This window comes from Fonsecaea multimorphosa (assembly GCF_000836435.1).
Source record: "Fonsecaea multimorphosa CBS 102226 unplaced genomic scaffold supercont1.1, whole genome shotgun sequence".
Classification (NCBI taxonomy): Eukaryota; Fungi; Ascomycota; class Eurotiomycetes; order Chaetothyriales; family Herpotrichiellaceae; genus Fonsecaea; species Fonsecaea multimorphosa.
This window is the reverse complement of record NW_015971635.1, coordinates 602,850-624,714: the sequence shown is the minus strand read 5'-3', so window position 1 is coordinate 624,714 and position 21,865 is coordinate 602,850. Positions and strand designations below refer to the sequence as shown.

The window sequence follows — 21,865 nt, the reverse complement described above, 5'->3', positions numbered from 1 at the left end:
GCGTATCCGAGGACCTGTGGATAGACCCTTTCCCCGCCTAGATCTACTACATGATCCCTCCCCGCAAAGGAGATGTACTGCGGGCATGCGGAAAGGAGCAATATAAAGCAGGGTGCAATGTGAGGCAGACTCACATTGACCTCCGTAGAGGTGTGGCCAGGAACCGTTCGTTCAAGGGATGCACGTATTGTGAATCTCTTCAGCCCAGCTGTCCAAGATGAACGGCATTTCAGAACATCCCGTAGTCCTCTATGACTACCAATTCGCACCGAACGCGCAAAAGGCCCGGAATCTTCTGTCAATGTGTCGCATACCATTCCAGGTTTGCGAACAGCCCTTTGTGATGCCACGTCCTATTCTTGCGGGCCTAGGCATCACCTACAGACGGATCCCTGTCAATGCCATAGGCCGCGATTTGTATGCCGACAATCGTGTCTTCATGGAAGCTGTACAGACCGTCTTCCCAGCGAAAGCGGCGGCTCTGACCCAAAGCCCGGCTGACCATGCGTATGAAGCTTTCGGATACCGCAGCTTTTGGGTCTGTCTCCCACTTGTGCCCATGAAGATGATCAGCACGGAATTTCTGAAAGATAGGGAAGAACTATTCTCGGTCTTTAACCGCCCAGACTACGAGGAACTACGGCCCAGTGCACTGGCCGAGTTCCGCCAAATGTTGGACGATGTCGAGAATGATTTTCTGGCGAATGGCCCCTGGATTGGAGGGGACAAATGCTCCATCGCCGACATCCACGCAAGTTGGATGATTAAAATGGTGTTGCAGACCATGGACATCCAGACTGAGCCAGGCTTCTCGGCCGAGGACTTTCCGAAGGTCCACGCTTGGATCAATGGACTTCCACTGCATACCGCTGAGAATGATGCCGATAAGATCAGTGCAGAAGACGCGAAGGAAAGGATCTTGAGCTCGGGCTATGCTGCGGAGGATATCGGCATTGATCCTGCGGACCCTAACGGACTGCAAGCAGGAACGCACGTCTCAGTCGGTACCACTGACGAGTAAGTCACCCCTTCGACTGCGCGAAAATCCGCTGGTTGACTAGCCCGCAGTGCAAAACCTGGCGGCAGACCACAAGAGGGTAAACTGGTAGGCCTGAGCAGGCGGGAGATAGTCGTCGAGCTGCCCAACGGTCTTCGCATGCATTTCCCTCGGCTCGGCTTTGTGTTGAAGAGGGTGTGAGCAGAGATCCACGCTTCAGGACGCTCAGAAGAGACGCATAGCAGATTGTACTGCAAGGCGGTCTCTTGCCGGGGGCAGGTATGAATGGTGTCACTGCCAAGTTGTTTCTTGGACCAAGCTCAGCGTGATGGAACCTCCACACTAAAATTGTTTTCATTCTTCCTCGCCATATATCGGCCATACACATGCATTTGAGGAATTCAGTAGAACCCAGGACGTGGTGGAACGGCAATGCCAGAGGTTGGAGGTAACGGATCAACAGCCAAAGCTTTATCCTGAGCGTCGTTGACGGGATTGGCGTCTTGTTCTTCCTTGGCCAGGCGCTCATGTACTTCGCGACTTTTCTTCTTGTTGCTTTGCCAGACTCTGTCCTCCCTTTGAAGTTCTTCCAGCACTTCTTCCCATTCACGCTCTTGCTTTTCATCTCCGGTGCCTAAGATCTTCTCGACATCCACTTCTTCGCCATTCTGCAGCCTTGTAACCACCTCTCTCAGCTTTTCTATCTTGATGTCCGCTCTGCGAGAAAAGGCCACGAATTCGTTCTTGACACCCATAATTCGAATGGCCTGGGAGCCGATCAGAATGTAGATCCAAATGAAATATGTCGCCGGATTTGTGGGTTTCTTTTGCAGAGGCTGCTGGCGCTGTCGGGATCTGTCTCGAAATGCTCTCGGGATGATTGAATCCCATATGGAAGTCTGAGCTATGCGAGGGAGACGGCCCTCTTGAGAGGTTGTATGGCGGGATCGGCGCAGCCAGCGTAGCCGGGACTGACCTGGGCTCAGTACATTTGTTCTGACCAGACGAGTCTGAGCTAGGCTGCAGCGTAGTAGGGGCTTCGTGCAACTCATTTATCTTCAGCAAAGAGCGGTGTACATGAATTCCGGCGTATAGTCTGCAATTCAACTCTGATACTTTAGGAATTCACTCCAGAGAAGTTTCATGTGCTTCGCGGAAGCCAACTGCGCCAAGTCGGTATTTAGCGTCACCGGCGTCTCAGCGGCGAGTTCCATGTTTATTTCATGGCCGAATGTGGCCATTACGCGCTTCAAACCATCAATGGCGTACCAAGTATTGCATTCAACATAATCAAATCCAAGTAATATCCCGACCGGTAATATAGTGCGCCATGCACTTAACGATAATCATAGCTTTACAATGACAATACTTCAGGACGCCGTTGCTCCTGCGCCGGTTGATGTGGTTCGCGCCCACCTCAACCTCACGGCCCCCACGACAGGAACCTTGAGATTTTTGCGAGCAATTCTCGGCCTTGGTTCCTACGATGAGTGTGAATCCAAGGCCGTTCGCGCTTCAAACAAAAGGGTCGGGAAAATAAAAAGCTCTGGTATTAGTCGACCACCGATCAGGCCCGCGACCAGAGACAGGAAAAAGCCAGGCACAGCAACCCAACTCCATGAGAGCAATGACGAGCAGGTCCCACGTCTGTCGCCGGCCGAGCGGCGAAAGATTGCCACTGAAATATTCAACTCCACGTTGAAGAGACTCGGAGAGGCTGTCAAAGCTCTAAGAGAATCTCCAGCAACAAGCAGCGCGCCGTCCTTTGGGCCCGGTGACGGACCACTCCAAGCACGATCATCCGACAGAGAGCGAAAAATCCCCGCCATCAACTCCAAGAAGAGCACCCCTTGCCCTCATCCAACGGATTGGGGCTTATTGGCAGACATTTCATACTCTGCATTGCAGTTTTTGAGGAAGGATGATTCCAAAGATGTGATATCCACCGCGGACAGCAACCTAGGCCTGGATAATGCCGCATTGATCTTGCTAGACAGAAGCATTTCCTTGAATCTTACGACCCAATCACAACGTCAGCTCTGCGACGTCTACGAAAGATACTGGGGAAATCAGGTCAAAAGGAGACCTGCTCCTCAAGCAAGCATCGCGAGGTTTCTACTGGGGCGGCCAGATGCAGCAGATAACAGCCACAAGTTCCGATTCACAGCATCTTTGCAAAGCCAAGCTCTGCGCCTTTCTCTACTGGTTGGCGCAAAATGTGTCGACCTAGAGCTTCTGAGGACACTTCAACAGGAAACCGTTGGAAGTCCAGCCTGGATTACGTCAAAAGGACTGGACAAACAGCTCCTGACATTAGAACAGTCTTCCTCGCAGCTCCGCACTATATCTCATGCCTTATCTAAGCTGTACGCGCTTTCCACGAGCTCACAAGCAGGAAACTCATCATCTGAAGACCTTTTCAGACTCTTTTGCTTGTCGTTACGCATCAAGTTCGATTCCTGGATTCACTCTGGCCACTTACCTGAACCTGCAACAGAAGTATGGCGACCGCTTCACAGAGCAATCAAGCGACTATTCGCGACATCCAAGGATATAAAAGGGTCGACAACTTGCATGTTTGAAGAACTTGCTTCATTTCACAAGCTTATGGAGGTAGCAAAATGCGAATTTTTGGTTCCGGCAGATTTGATGGAGACTCTGCTGCATGTTGTCCGAGATCCAGACGAATATCCTCAGCTCATTGCTCTGGTGGAAGAGCGCCTTCGGCAAATCAGCGGCGTTTCGCATCTGATTCTACGGTGTCAAATCACGTTACAGCGTCTAAGAGTTTCAAGTGGGTCGTCAAAAACATTGGAGTCGTTAAAGGGTGTGGAAAGAGCTCTTGCAGAGGCAGGAGAAGTCTCTGCATCAGATCTCGACCGGTTTCTACTATATCTGGCCCAGCTTCGCAAAGCAGCCGCGGAACTGATCTCGGTTGACAAAGCGCGACCTGTCACGGGAGAAAATCGACTTTCCCAAGATTTCCAGTCGACTCTTATCCGCTTGACCTATTGTTCTTTCAACTTCCTGCGTCGCCACACCGGCTCAGTCCTGCTGCCAATACCCGAAAATTCAAGCATCGAGAATCGCAAGGCCTTCATGATTACGTTCCTGAAGTCCATTGATGCTGTGCTGTCCACCGAACAATGTGCTATCATGGGAGACTCAGAATTGGCGGCGGAGGGATTAGAAGCCCTCAAAGGTTGCTCTGCAGTAATCCAATCTCTTCGAGCTGAATGCGCTAGCTTGATTACGCTCTACCAATTGGAGTCGTCGTTCAACCAGCTTAGAGTACGGATATCTCAGTTGTTTTGGTCACGGTACTTGGAAGTCGTCAGAGAGAGCAAACCTCCTTCGGAACAGGCCAAGATCCTAGACTTATCCCTTGTGGGACTATTGGACTTGCCATTGAACGATCGAGAGGGAGTGCATATCGCCCTCAAATATGAAAGGTTGGCAGCCTGTTATTTGGAGATGCACGACTTTCAAAGGGCTAACGCCGCTCTTCGAAATGCCATCGATACCAGCATTAAGGAAGAGGTCCTCAGTCATGCTGCCGACCTGCTCCTATCTGTTTCATTTTCTCGTGCGTGGTCAGATTCGAATCCGGGATGCAAAGCTTTTGGAAGAGTCCTAATCACGTATTCTAGATCAGTCCTTGATCATGCCTCGACAAATGGGAACGATGGGAGCTTTTATGATGACCCATCCTTACCAGCCTTTCATCGCGCAGTGCTGCTCGAGAAACAATTACTTGCCATGTTGGAGCTAAGCAAGGATGACCGTCGTCTCAGTCTGTGTGCAACAACGGTGAAGACCATATTGTCACTCATGCAACAGCCGCAATATCATGTGTACATCATGAGGTTCATCAATCAGCTATTGGAGTTGGCCTTGAGGAAGCGGCTGCCACCTTCGACCTTTGTAATTGACTCCTCTGTCATTCACAGTCTACTCACAGTCAGCCTTCCCGCAGGGGAAAATGTCTTCCTGGGCAGATATGAGCCAGAACTTCGGTCGCTCCTCTGCCTCCAACATGGATTCTTTGCCGGACTGCTGCCCATCCAAACTTTGTCGCAAGGGGTAAAACAACTGTGCGAGATCGTTCTGGGCTGCAAGACACGTGAAGAGACACGTGTGGACTGTCTTGATGCGGAAGCACACATCGCTCCACTTCTGCTTTTCGTCGAATACGCAGCAATTCTTGGAGACTGTGATACTGGCCTGACGGCTCTGGAAGCTTTGCAACATTTAGGAAATCTCGGAGTCCACGGTCAAGAAATATCACCCAAGAGAATCCTCCTCCGCAAAGGTCAATTCTACGACGTGCTGAGGGAACTTCAGTCCGCCCGTAAGGTATTTTCCATGGTCGAAACGACATATGAAGGCAAGAATGACCCAATGTTCGAAGCAGAATTTGCACTCGCCTACTCGGAACACCATTTGTATGCGGGAGATTTAGATCAATGCTCCATGTGGCTAGAGCGCGCTCGAAATGCATGGCAGGCCCGGGAAACATCAAGAAACAGGGTGTCGAGCAAGGCTAGGTTGCGAGAACAGAGTACATGGTGCAGAGCTGCTCATTTGGCATCGCGACTGGCTTATGATTCAGGTCAGCTGGCAAAGGCCATCGTTCTCGCACGACAATCCGCCAAAGTCTCAGCAACTATCTGGTCTTCTATTGAAAGAATCTGCACCTCCGCAACTCCTCCACAGTCAGATGGCTCGTTCGATCCTGAACTGCACAGTCTTTCCGTCGACTTCTCCAATCTTGACCTGTCCTCCGCTCCGGTGGTACGATTGACGTCGAGCGCAATTGTGCTTGGGCCCGAGGTGTCGTTGTGCTGCTCGGTGTTCAGCCACATGGCATTTCTGAATGCCCATTGCGGCATATATCAAGACGCCGCTATGTTCTATGAGCAGACACTGAAGTCTGCGCGGAAATGGGGGCATTCGATCCATACGATAGTTGCCCTGAGTGAGCTAAGTCTGCTGCACGCCCGAGCTGGTCAGGTCGAGAAGGCACAAAATACAGTTCACGAGCTGTCACAACTCACGAAAGACTTCCATGTACATTGGATACGGGTCCTTGTGTCTCTTAACCAAGTCGAAACATATCTAATACTTGGGGACGACTCAGCCGCTTCCCGGTGCTTGGTCGAGACAAAGCACCTTCACCTTGACAAGGATTCTCCGTCCATTAGACTGGCTGTGAGCGAGATTCAAAAAGTTACTGCCACTAGCGCCTCGGCAAAGCCTTCAGGGAGGAAACGTGCTGTCAAGGGACAGAAAGGGAATGAGTCGATCAAATCTACGCCGAAGGAGTGTGCATCATCCTTGGAATCTTCTTTGGAGCTGAGTGGCTTCATTGCGAGAATATCAATTCTGGAGTCTAGACTACGGGCTTGCCATGGTTACGCGGATTCGATGAATCCCTCAGATACTGGCTTTCGATGCGACAGATACGGCGATGGCCGGAGCTCCACATCAGTCGCTCTCAGTTTGGTCCACTCTGCGCTCAAGATCTTCTCTGAAGATACCATACATAATGTGCTCGCCGAAACAGCTGTCGCAATTCCCGTAAGGTATCGATCAGCGAGGAAAAGTGGCAGGGTATCATTTGTACAAGCTGCAGGCTCTCGGGCACTCTACGGAAAGAACGATGACTCGAAGAAGAGGTCGAGGCAAAAGCAGACGGCAGAGACATTAAAGGACGGAACAGCACTGCTGCTTGAAGCCTACGACATCCTCCGGCAAGTAAGCGACAAAGAGCAAAATCGAATAGCCTGCGACACTGTTCACACTTGCCACAAACTGCTGACCCAGATCAGTTTGCTTTCATCGGCCTTGAACCAACCACTGGTCAGCTGTACTTCAAACGTCGTGTTGGACATAACGGGTCCGCTCGATCTTGCCCTGACACGCGAGCGCTTTGTGACTGCGGGCGAGGTCAGTGCGGCCAAGGGAATAAGCATGGAAGATTGGCCCAGTGCAAAAACTGTCGACGACCACGGCGTGTTTCGGTTTCCAGACAAATTGTCGAATTACGACACGAGCCTTTTGCCACCATCGTGGTCTGTCGTATACCTTGGACTCAACGAAGATAGAAATGAGCTTTTTGTGGCCCACTTGGCGTACCAGAGGTCGCCATTTGTTGTCAGGGTCCCACTATCCCGACCAGATCCATCAGAAGGAGACAACGAGGAACTTGACCTGAAAAGTGCCAAAGCCGAGATGCAAGAGATCGTCATGAAAGCGAACTCTAGTGCTCACGATGCTAGGGGTTCTTCGGTCGATAAGGCTGTCAGAAAAGCATGGTATGCCGAGCGTCAAGCCTTAGATCATCAGCTCGCGACGCTTCTGGAGAATATCGAGAACATCTGGTTTGGCGGCTTTCGAGGACTACTCTCTGCCTGTGACATCGACGAGAGCGAACTCAGGAAATTCGGACAATGTCTCTCTTCAGCACTGAATAGACACCTTCCCTCGAGGCAGAAATCGTCCAAGTCATGCGACCATGTGATTGAACTTCATGATCATGTGCTGGAGCTTTTTGTGGCGCTCGGCCATCCTCGAGAATTGGAGTTGGAAGATGCGGTCACAGACCTTCTCTACTTTGTTATTGATATATTACAATTCAATGGTGAGCGCAACGCATATGACGAGATCGATTTTGACGCCATGTTGGTTGAGGTATTGGACGCGTTGCATTCTTACCACGATCGACGTTCAGTGTCGCGCGAGAAGCAGGGCCATGTGATTCTGGTCTTGGATAAAGAGTTGCAGCTGTTCCCTTGGGAGTCGTTGTCATGTTTGAAGAACCAAGGCATCTCCAGGATGCCATCCATCGCATCTGTTTGGGAACGGTTGAAAGTCATTGGAGGACAAGGGCACGACCTTGAAGGCTACATGATTCCGAGAACAGATGGTGCATATATCCTCAACCCGTCTTCTGACCTAAAGGCAACGCAAGAGACTTTTGGCCAGATTTTCCAGACTCAGCTGCCCGAATACCGTGCCATTGTCAATCGGCAGCCGGAGGGAAATGAGTTCGAGGCGGCTTTGAAGGACAGTTCGCTCATGCTCTACTTTGGCCATGGCGGCGGTGGGCAGTACATCAGACCTCGCACCATCCGAAGGATGGAAAAGTGTGCAGTGGCACTGTTGATGGGTTGCAGTAGTGCCAAGTTGACCGAGTGCGGAGTCTATGAGCCGCATGGAATGCCTTTGAGTTATCTCAGTGCAGGCAGCCCTGCAGTGGTGGGAACGCTGTGGGATGTCACTGATCGGGATATTGACCGTTTCGCAATGGAGCTTATGGCGGAATGGGGATTGATCGACATCGATGGCAGCTCAGGAGCACAGACACTCCACAAGCCTGGCAATGCCAGGGCTGGCAAAGATAATGGGAAAAGGCACCAGACAGGTCATGGGCAGAAAGCTGGACGAGTGTCTTTGGATGAGGCTGTGGCAAACTCTCGCGATGCGTGTTTATTGAAGTATCTCAACGGGGCAGCGCCTGTGATGTATGGGATACCCGTGTTTTTGGGTTAGAAGCGAGAACTATAATACCAAGTCTACGAGTCGCATGGAAACATGAAAGTCGCCGTGTTCACAGCCCGGGTTCTAGGCATATCTGTCGATCTTGTGTGCATGAGGCTGAAACATGCCATTTGGAGTCTGAGAGGATGCACAAGGCTTACACCATCCCCAATTGGGGCTGCAGTCACTAAGCTGGAGTTGGACTAGTGAAGACGCCTCAGGCGCCAGGGAGCTCTTCGGGTTGCCCAATAGGCGATGGACATCTGAGAGGAATTCGGAGCTGATAGGTCCCGACGCCGCCCAGGCAAGCCAGGCTGACCCCCAATGCCCCCAATGCCCCCTCGCCCCGTCACCGTCACTGCGTAACAAACTGGCAAGGCAACAGCCATTTCACAGCCTCCCCTGCACCTCAATTGATCTGATCATCTTTATCGTCTCCCCGTCTTCTCACAACCTCTTCTCACCACATCATTGTTTGCTAAACACTTCGTCCGTACTTGGCTGATGCAGCTCGACTCCCACCGCCGTCAATTGAGCATCACTATGCCTTGCCCGTGGTCCTCTCGTCGCTGCTCCCGCCGGGCAGCTGACGACACCACCATCCCCAATGCTCTTCCCTCTCCAACCTCTACGCCCGATGTGGAGGACTGGAAGAAGATCCGCAGATTCAATCTTCGCATGATGAGAAAGCAGATTCGCTGCGTCATTCTGCTCATGGCCCTCGCGGAAGCCCTCCGGGTTGGGCCGTTGCAGATTGTGTATGCTGGAAAGCATGAATATCCGGCTCCCGGGGAGGACGACTACGGTGTACGCTCCTTCTTAACAAGCTCTCGGGATGTTTGATGGTCGCTGACACTTTCTGCTGATCAGATTGCCTACACGGTTGGATATATTGTCAGCTGGTTGTACGTCTGCGTATTCATGATCATTTGGATGCCGCTTTTCGATGTAAGCCCACATCCTCCCAAATCGACGTACGTTATAAGAAAGCCGGGCGCCTTACTGATGCTTGTGCTTAACAGTGGTGGGTTCCAAAAACCCTTCCTGCCTCTGACGACCCGTCCAAATCCCCGAAAGCGACGAAAATTATCTGCCTGCTTAAGAAGCTCAATATGATCCTTCTTCCCATCTCCATCGGCTTCTCATGCTTCACGTATGTCTGGTACTTGATCCACACCTTCATCTACGTCGACTCTCGCACCTGCGGCTCCACCAAATTCCCGAAAAACACACGCAAAAACTGGGTCGTTCGTGCTTTCTTCCTTCTCGGTATCGCCATTACCACGAGCTTGGGATATGGAGCATTCCAGACACTGGAGAAATTGGACCTTGCACGGGTGAAGAATATTGAGTATGCTTTGATCGTGGTGCCCGTGCAAATCAACCTTGGCATCCTTTTGGGGACGGTCATGCAGTTCCGCATGGAAAAGAGACTTGCCCGTAGACAGGCGTTGAAGTTGCAGGCGGCGAAAGTCGAGGACGGCGTTGTCGAGGAAAAGGCAGCCCTGCTCGAGGTCTAAGAGGCCTCCGAGCGTTTGGGACAGCAATACAGCTTTTGGCTCGGTTATGCTGCGGATATTGCTCAATTCCCGAGGACAACCGGTCATAAGCAATTATTACAAAACCACTGGATCTGGGTGCTAGGCAGTGGAGACAAGAAAGAGCTCGGACGACAGCTCGAGTGACAGCAACTACTTAATGGGCGAGGACGCACATCAGCTCTTTTGGCAACTGTCTTCACAGGTCTGGGAAGCATCTAGGAGGGGATGAGAGCTTGGAAAGAAGGAGACACTAGGGAAGACAGCTGGAGGAAGTGAGTAGCTGGGGTCAGTTGGCATACGTTGGTGTTTCGGGGCTGGAATTACAGGTTTCCGTTCATCTTTAATGTGATGGTCAATTGTTTCATTGCTCCTTGACTTCTCCGACCCGGTATTTGAGACAACCCAGCACACTGCCGTGTCCCATCCTATACCCAATGCGTTGCCCGCCATGCTGCGTGTATTGTCCGAAGCTGGCTCTCGATGTGAAACTCGACCACCGTCCCAAGCCCGTGGCAAAATCGGTGATGAAATCCGTCAGGGAGAACTCGGAGTCGAGAATTGATTCTGTCCCTCCCACACTCCAGAGAACCATGGCTCTGGCCCACTCACTTGACATATTGTTGAACAGATGTCGAGTCGAGGCGACCCAGTCAATGAGACGGCTGCAGCTCACTGACAAAACTTCCTTTCACCCATACACAGTACAAAGGGAAAGCTCCGAATCTCGCCCTGGCCTTGTTGGTTGTTCGGCCTTCCCTGGTCGCCAAACTCGCCCTCGAATTTCTCGACGGTCTTGTCCATGCTCCAGGCGGTTTCGACGCGAACATTGACGAAGCCGACCTCGTTGAGCAGGATTTCCATCATGTCGCGATTGATCCCGTGCCTCTCGACGCCGCCCATCCTCGACTTCGCGTGGAACCTCTTCGATTCTGGTCCCGTGTCCTCAAAGTCCGTTAGAGCAATGCTGCCCCCGTCCTTCAGGCAGCCGAGCATGGTCGTCAGCACCGCCCGCAAGTCCGGGATATGGTGCAGGACCAGGTGCGACGTGATGAGGTCGAACTTGAGCCTTTTCCCATTAGGTTCCTTATCGTCTGCTGGGGGGAGGCTTTTGTCCTCGGGATCCTCCAGCAGGACCGCCACAGGCACAATGTTCTGCGGCGCCCCGTCTGCCTGGAGTTTGGTTTTGAGAACGTCAATCATCCCCTCCGCGGCGTCGACGGCGACCAGACGTCTCGCATACGGTGCCAGCATGAACGAGAGCAGGCCCGTGCCGCAGCCGATCTCCAGGATGTCCAGTCCGTTGGGGCCCGGTGGGTTCTTGAGCGCTGGGAAGCGCGAGAGTATTGCAGTCGACGCATGCCTGCTGGCGCTGTGGACAAAAGGGTTCCGGTCCCACGAGGCGGCTTCGGCGTTGAAGCGTTCGTTGCCTGACCCGGCGTGGAGGGATGAGACGGCGCTGGCCATGGAGATAGATCCTTGGGAGATTGAAAACGACAGTAGTTCGTCTGGTTACATACGCCGTCCCTAATCTATCTGATCCCCCTTTTCGCCGCCGGACGCTGATGTACTGTAGTCAAGCTTTTCAGACGCTTCCGTCTTCTCAGGTCTAAGCGAGGCTTTATTCCGACAAAGCATAATCAATCACCCCACGATATGTACCTCCAGCAAGCTGCCCCCCTTTCCCCCCCAATGGCAAGACTTTCGTGGTCAGATCAGCCCGCCCACCCACCTTTGCTGCGGAGAAACCCAAAGTTCTATTCCGAAAGTCGGGGGAATAGCCAAACGTCTTTTTCAGTTCGACCTCGGTTCAAAGACTCAAAAACGTTCCTCTGGAGTAAGAAGTGCAGCAATAGAGAAGTCTGGTCATGCAGGCCATCAACGAGGCTGGCTGGCACAGGGTATGTGAAAGGAAGCATTTATGTATCGTAAAAAGTCCCGCCTGGTCTGCGGGTGTTGAACTTGTTAGGGGGTTTCCTGATCCAGGATACCTCGGGTCTATCACAAGCATTGCCATACAATACGAGCATACATGCGTATATATACACACTTCTCCTCCTTTCCTAACCGTCACCTCTTCCAGCCCGGGCAAGCAGCAAAAGAACAGGAAAGAAAAAAGGGAGTGTCCCCGATCCAAAGAGTGCTCCAAGTATCAGGCAGGGCGTTCTCGACCGTCTCCCATTTCGTCTACATCTAAAACACTGCACAAACAGAAGCCTTCCTCAAGGCCGGCCCAAGGCCCAAATGTGACCTTCCCAGAACGCTGGCTGTATAATACATATTTACACACACCACACCTGACCTGAATTGCTCGTTGTTCTGGGGTTTTTTTAACCCACTTCTTCCCACATAATTTTCCCTCTTGTCTCCTCTTAGGCACGCATCATGGACCCTCCTCCCACGGGCGCAAAAGTCATCGCCCAAGCCCTCCACGACCTGGGCATTCCCGTCATCCACACTCTTGTCGGAATCCCCGTGGCCGAAATCGCCGAGGAGGCCATCGACCTGGGGATCCGGGTGATTGGGTACCGCAACGAGCAGGCGTGCAGCTACGCGGCGAGCGTCTATGGATATCTCACGGGGAAGCCCGGGGTGTGTCTTTTGACGGGCGGGCCGGGGATTCTGCATGGTATGGCTGGGGTAAGTCACACCCCGTGGGCTTTGTCGTTTGTCTTTCGTTCCTTTGTGGATGATGGTGTTCTTGTTCTTGTTTTTATATATCTTCTCTCTTGGCTGAGACCTGATATTTCGTCCGACACAGATTGGCAATGCCTCAGCCAATGCGTTCCCCTTGCTCGTCCTGGGCGGCTCGTCCGAGTCCAGCCTCGCCACCAAGGGCGGCTTCCAGGAGATGGACGCCATCGCCCTGCTGACGCCGCACACCAAGCGCGCCATCCGGCCCACGTCGCGGGACCCGGCCACCATCGTCGCCGCGATCCGCAACGCCTACCGCATCGCCTGGTACGGCCGGCCGGGCCCGTGCTTCGTGGACCTGCCCACGGAATTGATCATGGAGCCAACGGTTCCAGCGAGAAGATCGACTTCGCACCATCCACCAATCACTGTTCTGTCGCCGCCCAAACCGTCGCCGGATCCCGCCCTCATCGTCGCGGCAGCGGATCTCCTCAAATCCGCGTCCGCGCCGCTCGTGATCGTCGGCAAGGGCGCAGCGTACGCCCGAGCCGAGAGCTCCATCCGCAGCCTCGTCTCGACCCACCACTTACCTTTCCTCCCGACACCCATGGGCAAGGGCGTCGTGCCCGACGCGCACCCGCTCAACACATCGGCCGCCCGCTCCGCGGCGCTCAAGCACGCCGACGTGATCCTCCTCCTGGGCGCGCGGTTGAACTGGATCCTCCATTTCGGCGAGGCGCCCAAGTACCGTCCGGACGTCAAGATCATCCAGGTCGACATCTCCGCCGAAGAACTCGGCCGGGCCAACAGTCTCGGCCAGCCTTCGTTGAGCATTTTCGGAGACATTGGGTTAGTCGTGGATCAACTCTGCCAGCAGCTCGGGATGGGGTGGAAGGCGTTTTCGAGAGATACATTCCGCTCCTCCTCGCCGTCGCCGTCCTCGTCAAAGCCGTCATACTTCTCCGTCCTCGCGGCAAGTGCAGCCAAGAACGAACAAAAGTCCGTCCGTCTGGCGACTACGCCTACCAAGCCCAACGCTCTGCTGACGTACGAGCGTGCCTACCACATCATCAAGTCTCAGCTCCACGCCCTCTCACCCCCTCAGGACGGCGGGGTCGTGTATGTCTCCGAGGGGGCGAATACGATGGACATCTCACGCAGCGTGTTCCCTCTCGAGCACCCGCGCCAGCGCCTGGACGCTGGCACATACGCGACCATGGGCGTGGGGATGGGATACGCGATTGCCGCCTGGGCGGCGTACAACATCCCTCATCGCGCCGCAAAAAAGATCGTCGCGCTCGAGGGGGACTCGGCGTTTGGGTTTTCGGGTATGGAGATCGAGACCATGGCCCGGCACAAGATGGACGTCCTGATCATCGTGATGAATAACAGCGGGATATACAAGGGCGATGCAGCGGACGAGACGGGCTGGAAGGAGAAGCAAGCGCAGACCGCGAGTGATGATACGAAGATTGTCACTGTCCCCAGGGAGGGCAAACAGATTGATGGCAGGAGAGGACTCCGGAGTACGTCCCTCTTGTACGAGACGCGGTATGAGTGTCTCGCCGACATGGTCGGTGGGAGAGGCTGGCTTGTGCGCACCGAGGACGAGTTGGCCGAGGCGACGAGGCAGGCGTTCCTCGAGACGGAAAAGGTCTGTGTCTTGAACGTCATCATCGATCCCGGGCTGAACAGCGCGGCAAGCTTTGGGTGGATGGAGACCAAGGAAAAACACGGCGGCGGAGGAGGGGAGAGCAAATTGTGAACAAGCTGGTTTTATACCGGACAATATCCACCTGCTTCTGTACTGAATCTGAAATTCCGATGTCTCACCTTTTTGTAGATACTATCGGATTGGCGCGAGGTGGAAAGGGGAGACCACACCTGCAGCACAAAGGAATTATCCAGCAATTTTTTTGTTCACGACAGCCACAGCCACACACTTTTTCAATTTCAAAGCATTTCCCAGCATGAAATTGAAGACACTCAGAGCGGAGGATGCTCCAATTTTGTCATGTTGACAGTGCTGCAATACAGCTGCAGGGGCCCTCCCTCGACCTGCCGTCCGCTAGAGAATTTACGAAACAGCGGTGGTTGTGCGTGTCAAGGCCGATGCATGCAGGAGAATCTCCGTGACGACGTCTGAGATTCTAGCAGAGCGCTCAACCGCTGAAGGGCAGGAGTTTCTGAGCGATGGGCCGGCCTAATTCAGTTGCGAAACCCGACCCGGCGGCTCGTAAGCGCTGGGATAGGTTGGATAGCTGGTCGACCATATGGCCGCCCGAGGCTGAGCTGGTCCCACCGACGACGACAACCAAAATATATATATAGAGGAAATACTCGCCAATTTCGTTCGTCAGTCTGCTATCTCTCCCAAAAGAAAAGAGACGTATTGGAGAAGTGTCAGCGTTTAGCTTTAGAGGTTCATCTGCTCTTCCCCCCAAACTCTTTTCGCGTGCTGACTTAATTCACAGAAAGACTGACTTGCTCCGGAGAAGATAGTATACTCTGCCTCAAAAGAGGTTCACCAGCATCACGATGATCTCCGGCCAGGTCCGTGCTCACCACGTTCAAGAACTTCGTAACCTAACCCAGGATAGTTGAAGGGCTTGAAAGCCTTTGCCAAACCTCATCGCCCTAAACCAGCAATCGACCATCCACCCCGTCCCAGGTCGGGTCGGAATTAGTTGCAGAGATTTGCTGGGTTCAAAGGAAACACGCCATGGTCAAAATCGCAGAGACCTTCGTTTCATGGAACTGGAGATATCTGTCTGGGTCTCGATGAAAAGCAAATCGGTGTAGTAGCAGTTGAGCAATTGGGACGAGAGCTATATGTTCTGGAGATGGTTTGGAAACGTTTTGGAATGGAGGATGGTTTTGGCAATTACTGATCTTCGCCGGCGAAGCATGGAACAAGAGTATGATTTTGCTGTGTGATTCCATTAAAGCAGCGTTCAATCTTCCTTGTAGCAGATAATCCAGTTGAGATAGCCAATAGGCCAGGTATGACAAGCTTGACCACTCTTAAACTTCCAATTGACCAGCTTCTCACTCGGGACATGCCGGCGGAGGAGAGCTTCGACTTCCTCGGGCGTTCTTGTCCTCAGACACGAAATGTAGCCATCCCAGACCCAGATGAACGGAACAATGGGGACGAGGTAGGTGAAGAACAGATGGCCCGGTCTGCGGAGAAAATAAAATGGCGTCATGAGCATTGCGAGCGGCCAGAGCAGACTGACGAGGATAAAGGAACTGAGGTGTCGAGACTGGAGCTCAAAGATGCTGAGTTACAGTTACTCGAGACGCCCCAGAACAGAAATAGAGGAACACTCACCAGAATCCGTCCGACGTCTCGATGGTGTTCTGGAGGATTTTTGCACCAAGGTCATCGTCAAAGTGGTGGAACGCCAGACTGAAAAGACGCATGACCTTCTTCCCCTTTGCGTCGGGAACGTCCTTGAGCAGAGTCTCCTGGGTTGGAGCGTTCGTGGCGTCCACACTCTGGGGAATGTAGCTGATGTTCTTGCTCTTCTTTGCCGCTGCCTCCCAAGCACTGACGTGTGGGCTGATGTCGGTGAGGACAAATTTCACTTCTTCCTTTCCCGCAGCACGAAGCTCGCTGTTCAAATGATTCTCAATGTAAGGTGTCGGACCACCTGCACCGGAGGCGAAGTCGACGTAGACATACTCTGAGAGTCGAGGACCAAGGACGGTGGATAGCACGCGAGAGACGAGCGCCGCTGGCGAGGTGGACTGGATAATCGGCAGTCTATTGATCCAACCCAGGGTCAGGTAGTCTTGCACTTTTTCTCTGAGGGTTTGAGGGAACCTGCAATCTTGTTCAGCACATGTCTCGAGCTGCGGGACAGGGAAGGACGGTGAATACCATGGCTGATCGTTGACTTCGAAGAAATGCCTCCGACGAAGCCAGACCGTCTGGTTAGCGGGCATCATTGAGATGCGGCACAACTCTCAAGGTTCTGTTCTGACAGTCCATAATAACACCGCCAGACTGGAGGAATATAAATAAATGGGGACTATACATCTCGGGTGCCTCGCAACATTTTGGGGTGGGAAGGCGTTGAATCGTGTCTGAAATTAATTAGTGAGTTTCAGCCTCGAAAAGACGTCATTCAACTGCTCCTCATCACCTCGTAACCTCGTATTCCAGGTTGTTATGCATTATTATGGCTTATCCAGCCGGCATCTGGGCGGAACAGCGATCAGCTTGAAAACCTTTGAACTCTAGCGGTGGTGGAGCATTGCTAAACTTGGGACGAGAAATCGTAAACTTATCTCCTTTGAAACGGTCAAATACTTCCTACTCCCCTTCCGGGGCTTCATTTCAACCTGTTCGTCGACTCCATCCATCATCTCTAGGCCCTCCTAGGTCATCCAGAAATGCTCCCGCCACATCTCGGATTCCTCACCCACGTGGTCATCGAAATCCCCGCGTGCCTCTCGTTCTATCTCTTTCCCTCGCGCCAGCTGGGAGTGTACACGCCGCATGCACATGCTGTTGTTCGGCAATATGCCGCGCTTATACTGGCCTCCGTCCTGGTGGCAATGGTATTCGTCAACCGGCCCCCAGATGATGTGTCTGGCAAAGTCGCTGCAGCGCTAGCAATCTATCATGTTGCCCCTTGTATCCGGTCTGTAAACAGATTGACTACACAGGCACAGGCGCGAAAACCAATCATCGTTTCTGAGGCATTTCTCTACCTCGTTGTACATGTCATTTGCTTTGCTGCGCTACTCCATGACGCCTGGTGCGCCCTGTACATGGAAAGTCACCCTTAGAGATGCCGACACAGCCAAGCCTTCAATACCGCAACCTCAGTCAACGTCCTCGGCCACCAGGGTCTCCGTTGGGCTTTCAGTTCCTGGGTCTGACCCTTGGTTGCTTCTTTTGAGCATCATCATCTCGACGGCAATCCCTGGGCCGAAGGCACACGCCACGATGTGGTCTGTCGTCTCACCCTCGAGCAGTCGATTCATGACACTAAAGATGGTGGCGCTGGAACTATTGCCGTGAGTAATGTAAACCTCATAGCTTGCGCGAAGAAGCTCAGGTTTCAGATTCATCGCTCGTTCTACCCCGGTGATAATCGTGGAGCCGCCAGGATGAAGCGCCCAGTCATATTCCGAGGCCTTGAATTTTCCCAGATCGACAAGCTCTGGTATCGATCCTACCAGGTCCTCGAACATGGCAGGGACAGCAGCCGCGGCTAGTTTGGGAACTCGCTGCGTCAAGACCACTTTCCATCCTAGCATCCCAATCAGCAGCTGAATGCTTCAACAAAGAGCACACTGTACTTACCAACAGGGTCAACGTCAAACCCCAGATCCTTTTCAGTGTCTTCAATAATCTTATGGTCCCAACCTAGGAGCTCCAAGATCGGTTCTTCGTCATAGCGGTCGCTGAAACCATTACCGAGGACCACAGCTGAGGCACAGTCACTGAACAAGGTGACGCCTATTCTGACCTCCTGATTCTTGTGGATCGAGTCCAGCTCAGATCTAACGAGGGTGCTTGATATCTCGCAGGCAAAGACCAGGATGCGCGCAGGCTTCCGCCGAAAGCTGGAACCCAGCGCAATGTTCGCTGCCGTTCGTAACGCTCCGAGACCGCCAGAACAACCCACTCCGTGCAGAAGGACTTTTTCTATGCTGGGATTGAGACCGAGTCCCTTGATGACATAATGGTCATAGCCTGGATTGGCCGAGTTGGTACAGGTAGTCGCGACAACGTGGGTGATTTCGGACAGGTCTCCTCCCCATTGCTTGAGAGCCTTGCGGCAAGCTTCTATTGACAACTTCACACCGTGGTCAAGGAACAAATCGCACAGCTCAGCTATTGTTGGGGGCTCAGGCGCATTCGCAATGGGGTGATCAATGTTGCCAATTGCAGAACGAGAGTCGATCCCAGTATATTCATTGATCCTCAGCACCTTTTCGAGTCTAGAAAAATACGTCAATGGGGCTCAACTCTCCAAATCAGTGGATGGAGGCTCACGCTGGGGTACTGGGGTAAAAGCGCCTGGCAAGGGTGGCCAAATGGTCTGGCTTGATTTCATAAGGAGGGTATTCGACGCCAATGCCATGGATATATAGATTGGGTCGTTGGTATGGCGGGGTGACCTTGGTGTGGCATGCTGAGGGCGACATGACTGTGGTGGTGGTTGTGGCTTGAGGGAGTGGTCGCGAGAAGTAGGGAATACGGGCCCCCAACAGTTTTTCGAGTGATGACGTTGGGATATTCTTGTATGGATGAAACACGGATAAAACAGGCGCCTAAGGAGGGTTGTCTGCGGGCGTTGAGATAATGAGCGACGATTGAAAAAAGAGAGGAGCGTCTCAGTCGGCGATTAAGTGACTTTCCCACTGAGGATGAGTACCTAGGTAGGTTTGGAACTTTGAGTGAGCGGTAAATGCTCGCAAAGGTGCCATGTAAGAAGTTGGGAGGTACTAGTAACTATGTGAAGGCTGGTGCTCGTGTGCGTCGGGACTCGTCCTTGGAAGGAACCCGCGAATCAAAGGGCGAGGATATCATCACCGTTTTAACCGCATGATTCGACTGGGGCGATCTATTAATCAGGATCTAATGGGATTGTTGCAGAAAATAGGCATCCTTGTCCTGGACTCCTGCGAACAACGCAGTCAGGAACTCTGCCCTTCCGAGTGGCTCTAGCTCGCTCCCATCTGCACAAGCTCACAAGCTGCATCGGGTGGCCATCACCTCCATCACCAGTGACCAAGTCCATCTCAGCCCGTATTTTCCGCGTCATGGCCCCCATCGACAGCCTCATAAGGCTCGCCACCTCGGCTCTTGGGCCATAAGAATCGCCTGGTAGTAGCCTAACGGCTCGAGCACAAATGCTGGCTTTACGGCCGTTCAATGTAATTAGCTGCCGTCAAATCAGCGATGATTTGGCTCACGACCTCCATCGCACTCTTGCTGGGCCTCTCACTCTACTATGTTTTCGTGCGAAAGCCCAGCATTCATCGCCATGGTCAACCCCTGAGGCAAGCATTCCATTCCATCCCATCAAAGCTGCCTCTGTGAGATCGACTATGCCCCTAACCAATACCCACGCAGACATGCGCCAGACTCCCTCCCGCTCCTTGGAAATGCCATCCAGTTCCTCAAACCTCGCCATGTCCTCTTCGACTGGTTCGTGAAATGCCAGCACATATTTGGCCATGAGACATTCGAGATTTCCGTTCCTTCGCTGCCTCCCGGCGTAGTCATCAACAGTCCCCAAGTTTTGGAGTATGTGCTCAAAAACGAAGCAGCCATCACCAAGGGCGAGTTCTTCAGAGAACGATCTTGGGATCTTTTCGGTAGGTTGCTGAGTTGAACATGAACTGTCCCATGGTTGACCTGACGTGAGTAAAGGTTATGGCATTATCAATGCATCAGGCGAGTTGTGGCGCGCACAACGGAAAGCCGGGTTGAAGTTCTTTAGTGGCACAAATCTCGATATCATGATCGATGATGTTCTACCAGAGATCTATCAAGATTCCACCATGAACGTCCTCTCTCAAGCCGCCCAGGATCGATCCGTAGTCGACTTACAGAGGATCTTCCATGATCTCACGACCACGGTGGTGGGACACATGGCCTACGATGTAAGAAAGACATAGATTGAGATCTGGTAGCTAACTCTGACGTATACTCCCTTCCTGTCCAGATGGAAATCGAGGCCTCGTCCCCATTCAGCAAAGCCTTCGACCACGCCTCGTCCCAGATTGGTCTCCGCTTTCAAAACCCCCTCTACCGCCTCACCGAGATCTTCACAGGCTCTTCCTTCCGCGCGGCGCTTGTCGAAGTGAAACGCTTCGGCCGTCAGATTGTGTCCGAAGCGCGGAAGCGTCGTGCTCGAGAAGCGTTTGAAAGTCTCATCACCAACACCCACGAGGAGGAGACCACGCTCAAGAAGCAGCGTGAACAGCCCGACAACGACGACGACGAATTTGGGTTGGGATTTGGATCGCTGATCGATTCGCTGATCGAATCGTTGGGAGATCCGAAAATTGTTGCCGATGCAGCTCTCAATTTCCTGTCTGCGGGTCGAGATACCACGGCCCAGAGTTTCACCTGGACGTTCTATGCGTTGCTGAGACATCCCGAGGCATTAAAGCGGGTAAGAGAAGAAATCGATTCGAAATTCCAAGTGAAGCCCGCTCCTACAGTGGAGAAGAAGTCCTTAGATGCTGCTGCAGTTGCATCTGCTGAAAGCGAGGACGAGGATGTTGAAATCGACGTATCAGCCCTCCAACCCAGCTCCCTTCCTTACACTATGGCTGCCTTCTACGAATCCCTGCGCCTCTACCCACCCGTCCCCTTTGAAATAAAGCAGACCACCCAACCCGTCACTCTACCGGACGGCACCTCCTTGCCCGCCGGGGCAGTGGTAGTGTGGTGCATCTGGGCACTGAACCGGTCCTCCTCAACATTCGGCGAAGACGCGCACTCGTTCCGCCCCGAGCGCTGGTTAGAAACCGATACCTCAAAGCCGAATTCAAACTCAGACGCGGACACTAACACCGCGCCCGAACAACATACACTCAAATTCACAGGCTCCAAATACTCGGCGGGCGAGTTCCCCGTCTTCAACGGCGGCCCGCGCAGCTGTTTGGGCAAGAAGATGGCCGAGCTGATGGGCGCGTGGGTGCTGGTGCGGATGCTGTATGAGTGGGACTTTGAGGAAGTCAACGACGGTCTGAACATGGATTCCTTGTCTGGTCAGCGCCGCAGCGCCAATTCCTTGACTCTCCCTATGGAGGGCGGTTTGCCTGTAAGGGTCACGAGGAGGAAGCGGAGGAGTGGTGGAGGCGTGAAATGATTTGCTATACTTGACTAGGATCCATCGCACCGTGTATGTATGTGTCGAATGGTGAATCTCTGCTAAGTCTATTCTACAACACTACGGGGTACGCGGAGTTGCATTTATATTGCCTAGCCTCGCGTAGCCTTGCGTTGCATTACACGCGATCACGGACCGAGCTGGGAGTGGGCTCAGAGTACTTAGTATGGATGGATTCAGGAGCATTAAAGAGAGGAACCTTGAGTTCAGTGGTTTCAAAAAAGTGCTCATTGATAGGTAGACATGGCCAAGAAGAATCGAAGTGGCTGGAAAGGTTGAGCTGC

At 52.9% G+C, this 21,865-nt stretch overlaps 9 protein-coding genes across 9 annotated transcripts; 5 read left to right on the top strand and 4 right to left on the bottom strand.

Annotated features, from left to right (window-relative positions):
* Positions 1-217: 217 nt before the first annotated feature.
* Positions 218-1,198, top strand: Z520_00240 (uncharacterized protein; the record flags this gene model as incomplete). Its single annotated transcript, XM_016770761.1, has 2 exons — positions 218-1,017; positions 1,069-1,198. The coding sequence occupies 2 exons, from the start codon at positions 218-220 to the stop codon at positions 1,196-1,198; spliced, it is 930 nt and encodes a 309-aa protein (XP_016637671.1).
* A 200-nt stretch (positions 1,199-1,398) lies between these two features.
* Z520_00239 (uncharacterized protein) lies at positions 1,399-2,211 on the bottom strand (the record flags this gene model as incomplete). Its single annotated transcript, XM_016770760.1, has 2 exons — positions 1,399-1,973; positions 2,127-2,211. The coding sequence occupies 2 exons, from the start codon at positions 2,209-2,211 to the stop codon at positions 1,399-1,401; spliced, it is 660 nt and encodes a 219-aa protein (XP_016637670.1).
* Positions 2,212-2,356: 145 nt separating this feature from the next.
* Z520_00238 (uncharacterized protein) lies at positions 2,357-8,551 on the top strand (the record flags this gene model as incomplete). Its single annotated transcript, XM_016770759.1, has 1 exon — positions 2,357-8,551. The coding sequence occupies one exon, from the start codon at positions 2,357-2,359 to the stop codon at positions 8,549-8,551; it is 6,195 nt and encodes a 2,064-aa protein (XP_016637669.1).
* Positions 8,552-9,082: 531 nt separating this feature from the next.
* Z520_00237 (uncharacterized protein) lies at positions 9,083-10,059 on the top strand (the record flags this gene model as incomplete). The annotated part of the gene is made up of 3 exons (XM_016770758.1): positions 9,083-9,346; positions 9,410-9,487; positions 9,562-10,059. 3 exons carry the CDS (start codon positions 9,083-9,085, stop codon positions 10,057-10,059), a joined length of 840 nt encoding a protein of 279 aa, XP_016637668.1.
* A 690-nt stretch (positions 10,060-10,749) lies between these two features.
* Positions 10,750-11,544, bottom strand: Z520_00236 (uncharacterized protein; the record flags this gene model as incomplete). The annotated part of the gene is made up of 1 exon (XM_016770757.1): positions 10,750-11,544. One exon carries the CDS (start codon positions 11,542-11,544, stop codon positions 10,750-10,752), a length of 795 nt encoding a protein of 264 aa, XP_016637667.1.
* A 918-nt stretch (positions 11,545-12,462) lies between these two features.
* Z520_00235 (uncharacterized protein) lies at positions 12,463-14,476 on the top strand (the record flags this gene model as incomplete). The annotated part of the gene is made up of 2 exons (XM_016770756.1): positions 12,463-12,717; positions 12,839-14,476. 2 exons carry the CDS (start codon positions 12,463-12,465, stop codon positions 14,474-14,476), a joined length of 1,893 nt encoding a protein of 630 aa, XP_016637666.1.
* Positions 14,477-15,665: 1,189 nt separating this feature from the next.
* Positions 15,666-16,665, bottom strand: Z520_00234 (uncharacterized protein; the record flags this gene model as incomplete). Its single annotated transcript, XM_016770755.1, has 3 exons — positions 15,666-15,993; positions 16,046-16,540; positions 16,598-16,665. 3 exons carry the CDS (start codon positions 16,663-16,665, stop codon positions 15,666-15,668), a joined length of 891 nt encoding a protein of 296 aa, XP_016637665.1.
* Positions 16,666-17,547: 882 nt separating this feature from the next.
* Positions 17,548-18,879, bottom strand: Z520_00233 (uncharacterized protein; the record flags this gene model as incomplete). The annotated part of the gene is made up of 3 exons (XM_016770754.1): positions 17,548-17,978; positions 18,032-18,672; positions 18,728-18,879. The coding sequence occupies 3 exons, from the start codon at positions 18,877-18,879 to the stop codon at positions 17,548-17,550; spliced, it is 1,224 nt and encodes a 407-aa protein (XP_016637664.1).
* A 757-nt stretch (positions 18,880-19,636) lies between these two features.
* Z520_00232 (uncharacterized protein) lies at positions 19,637-21,560 on the top strand (the record flags this gene model as incomplete). Its single annotated transcript, XM_016770753.1, has 4 exons — positions 19,637-19,773; positions 19,811-20,055; positions 20,111-20,343; positions 20,406-21,560. 4 exons carry the CDS (start codon positions 19,637-19,639, stop codon positions 21,558-21,560), a joined length of 1,770 nt encoding a protein of 589 aa, XP_016637663.1.
* Positions 21,561-21,865: the final 305 nt, after the last annotated feature.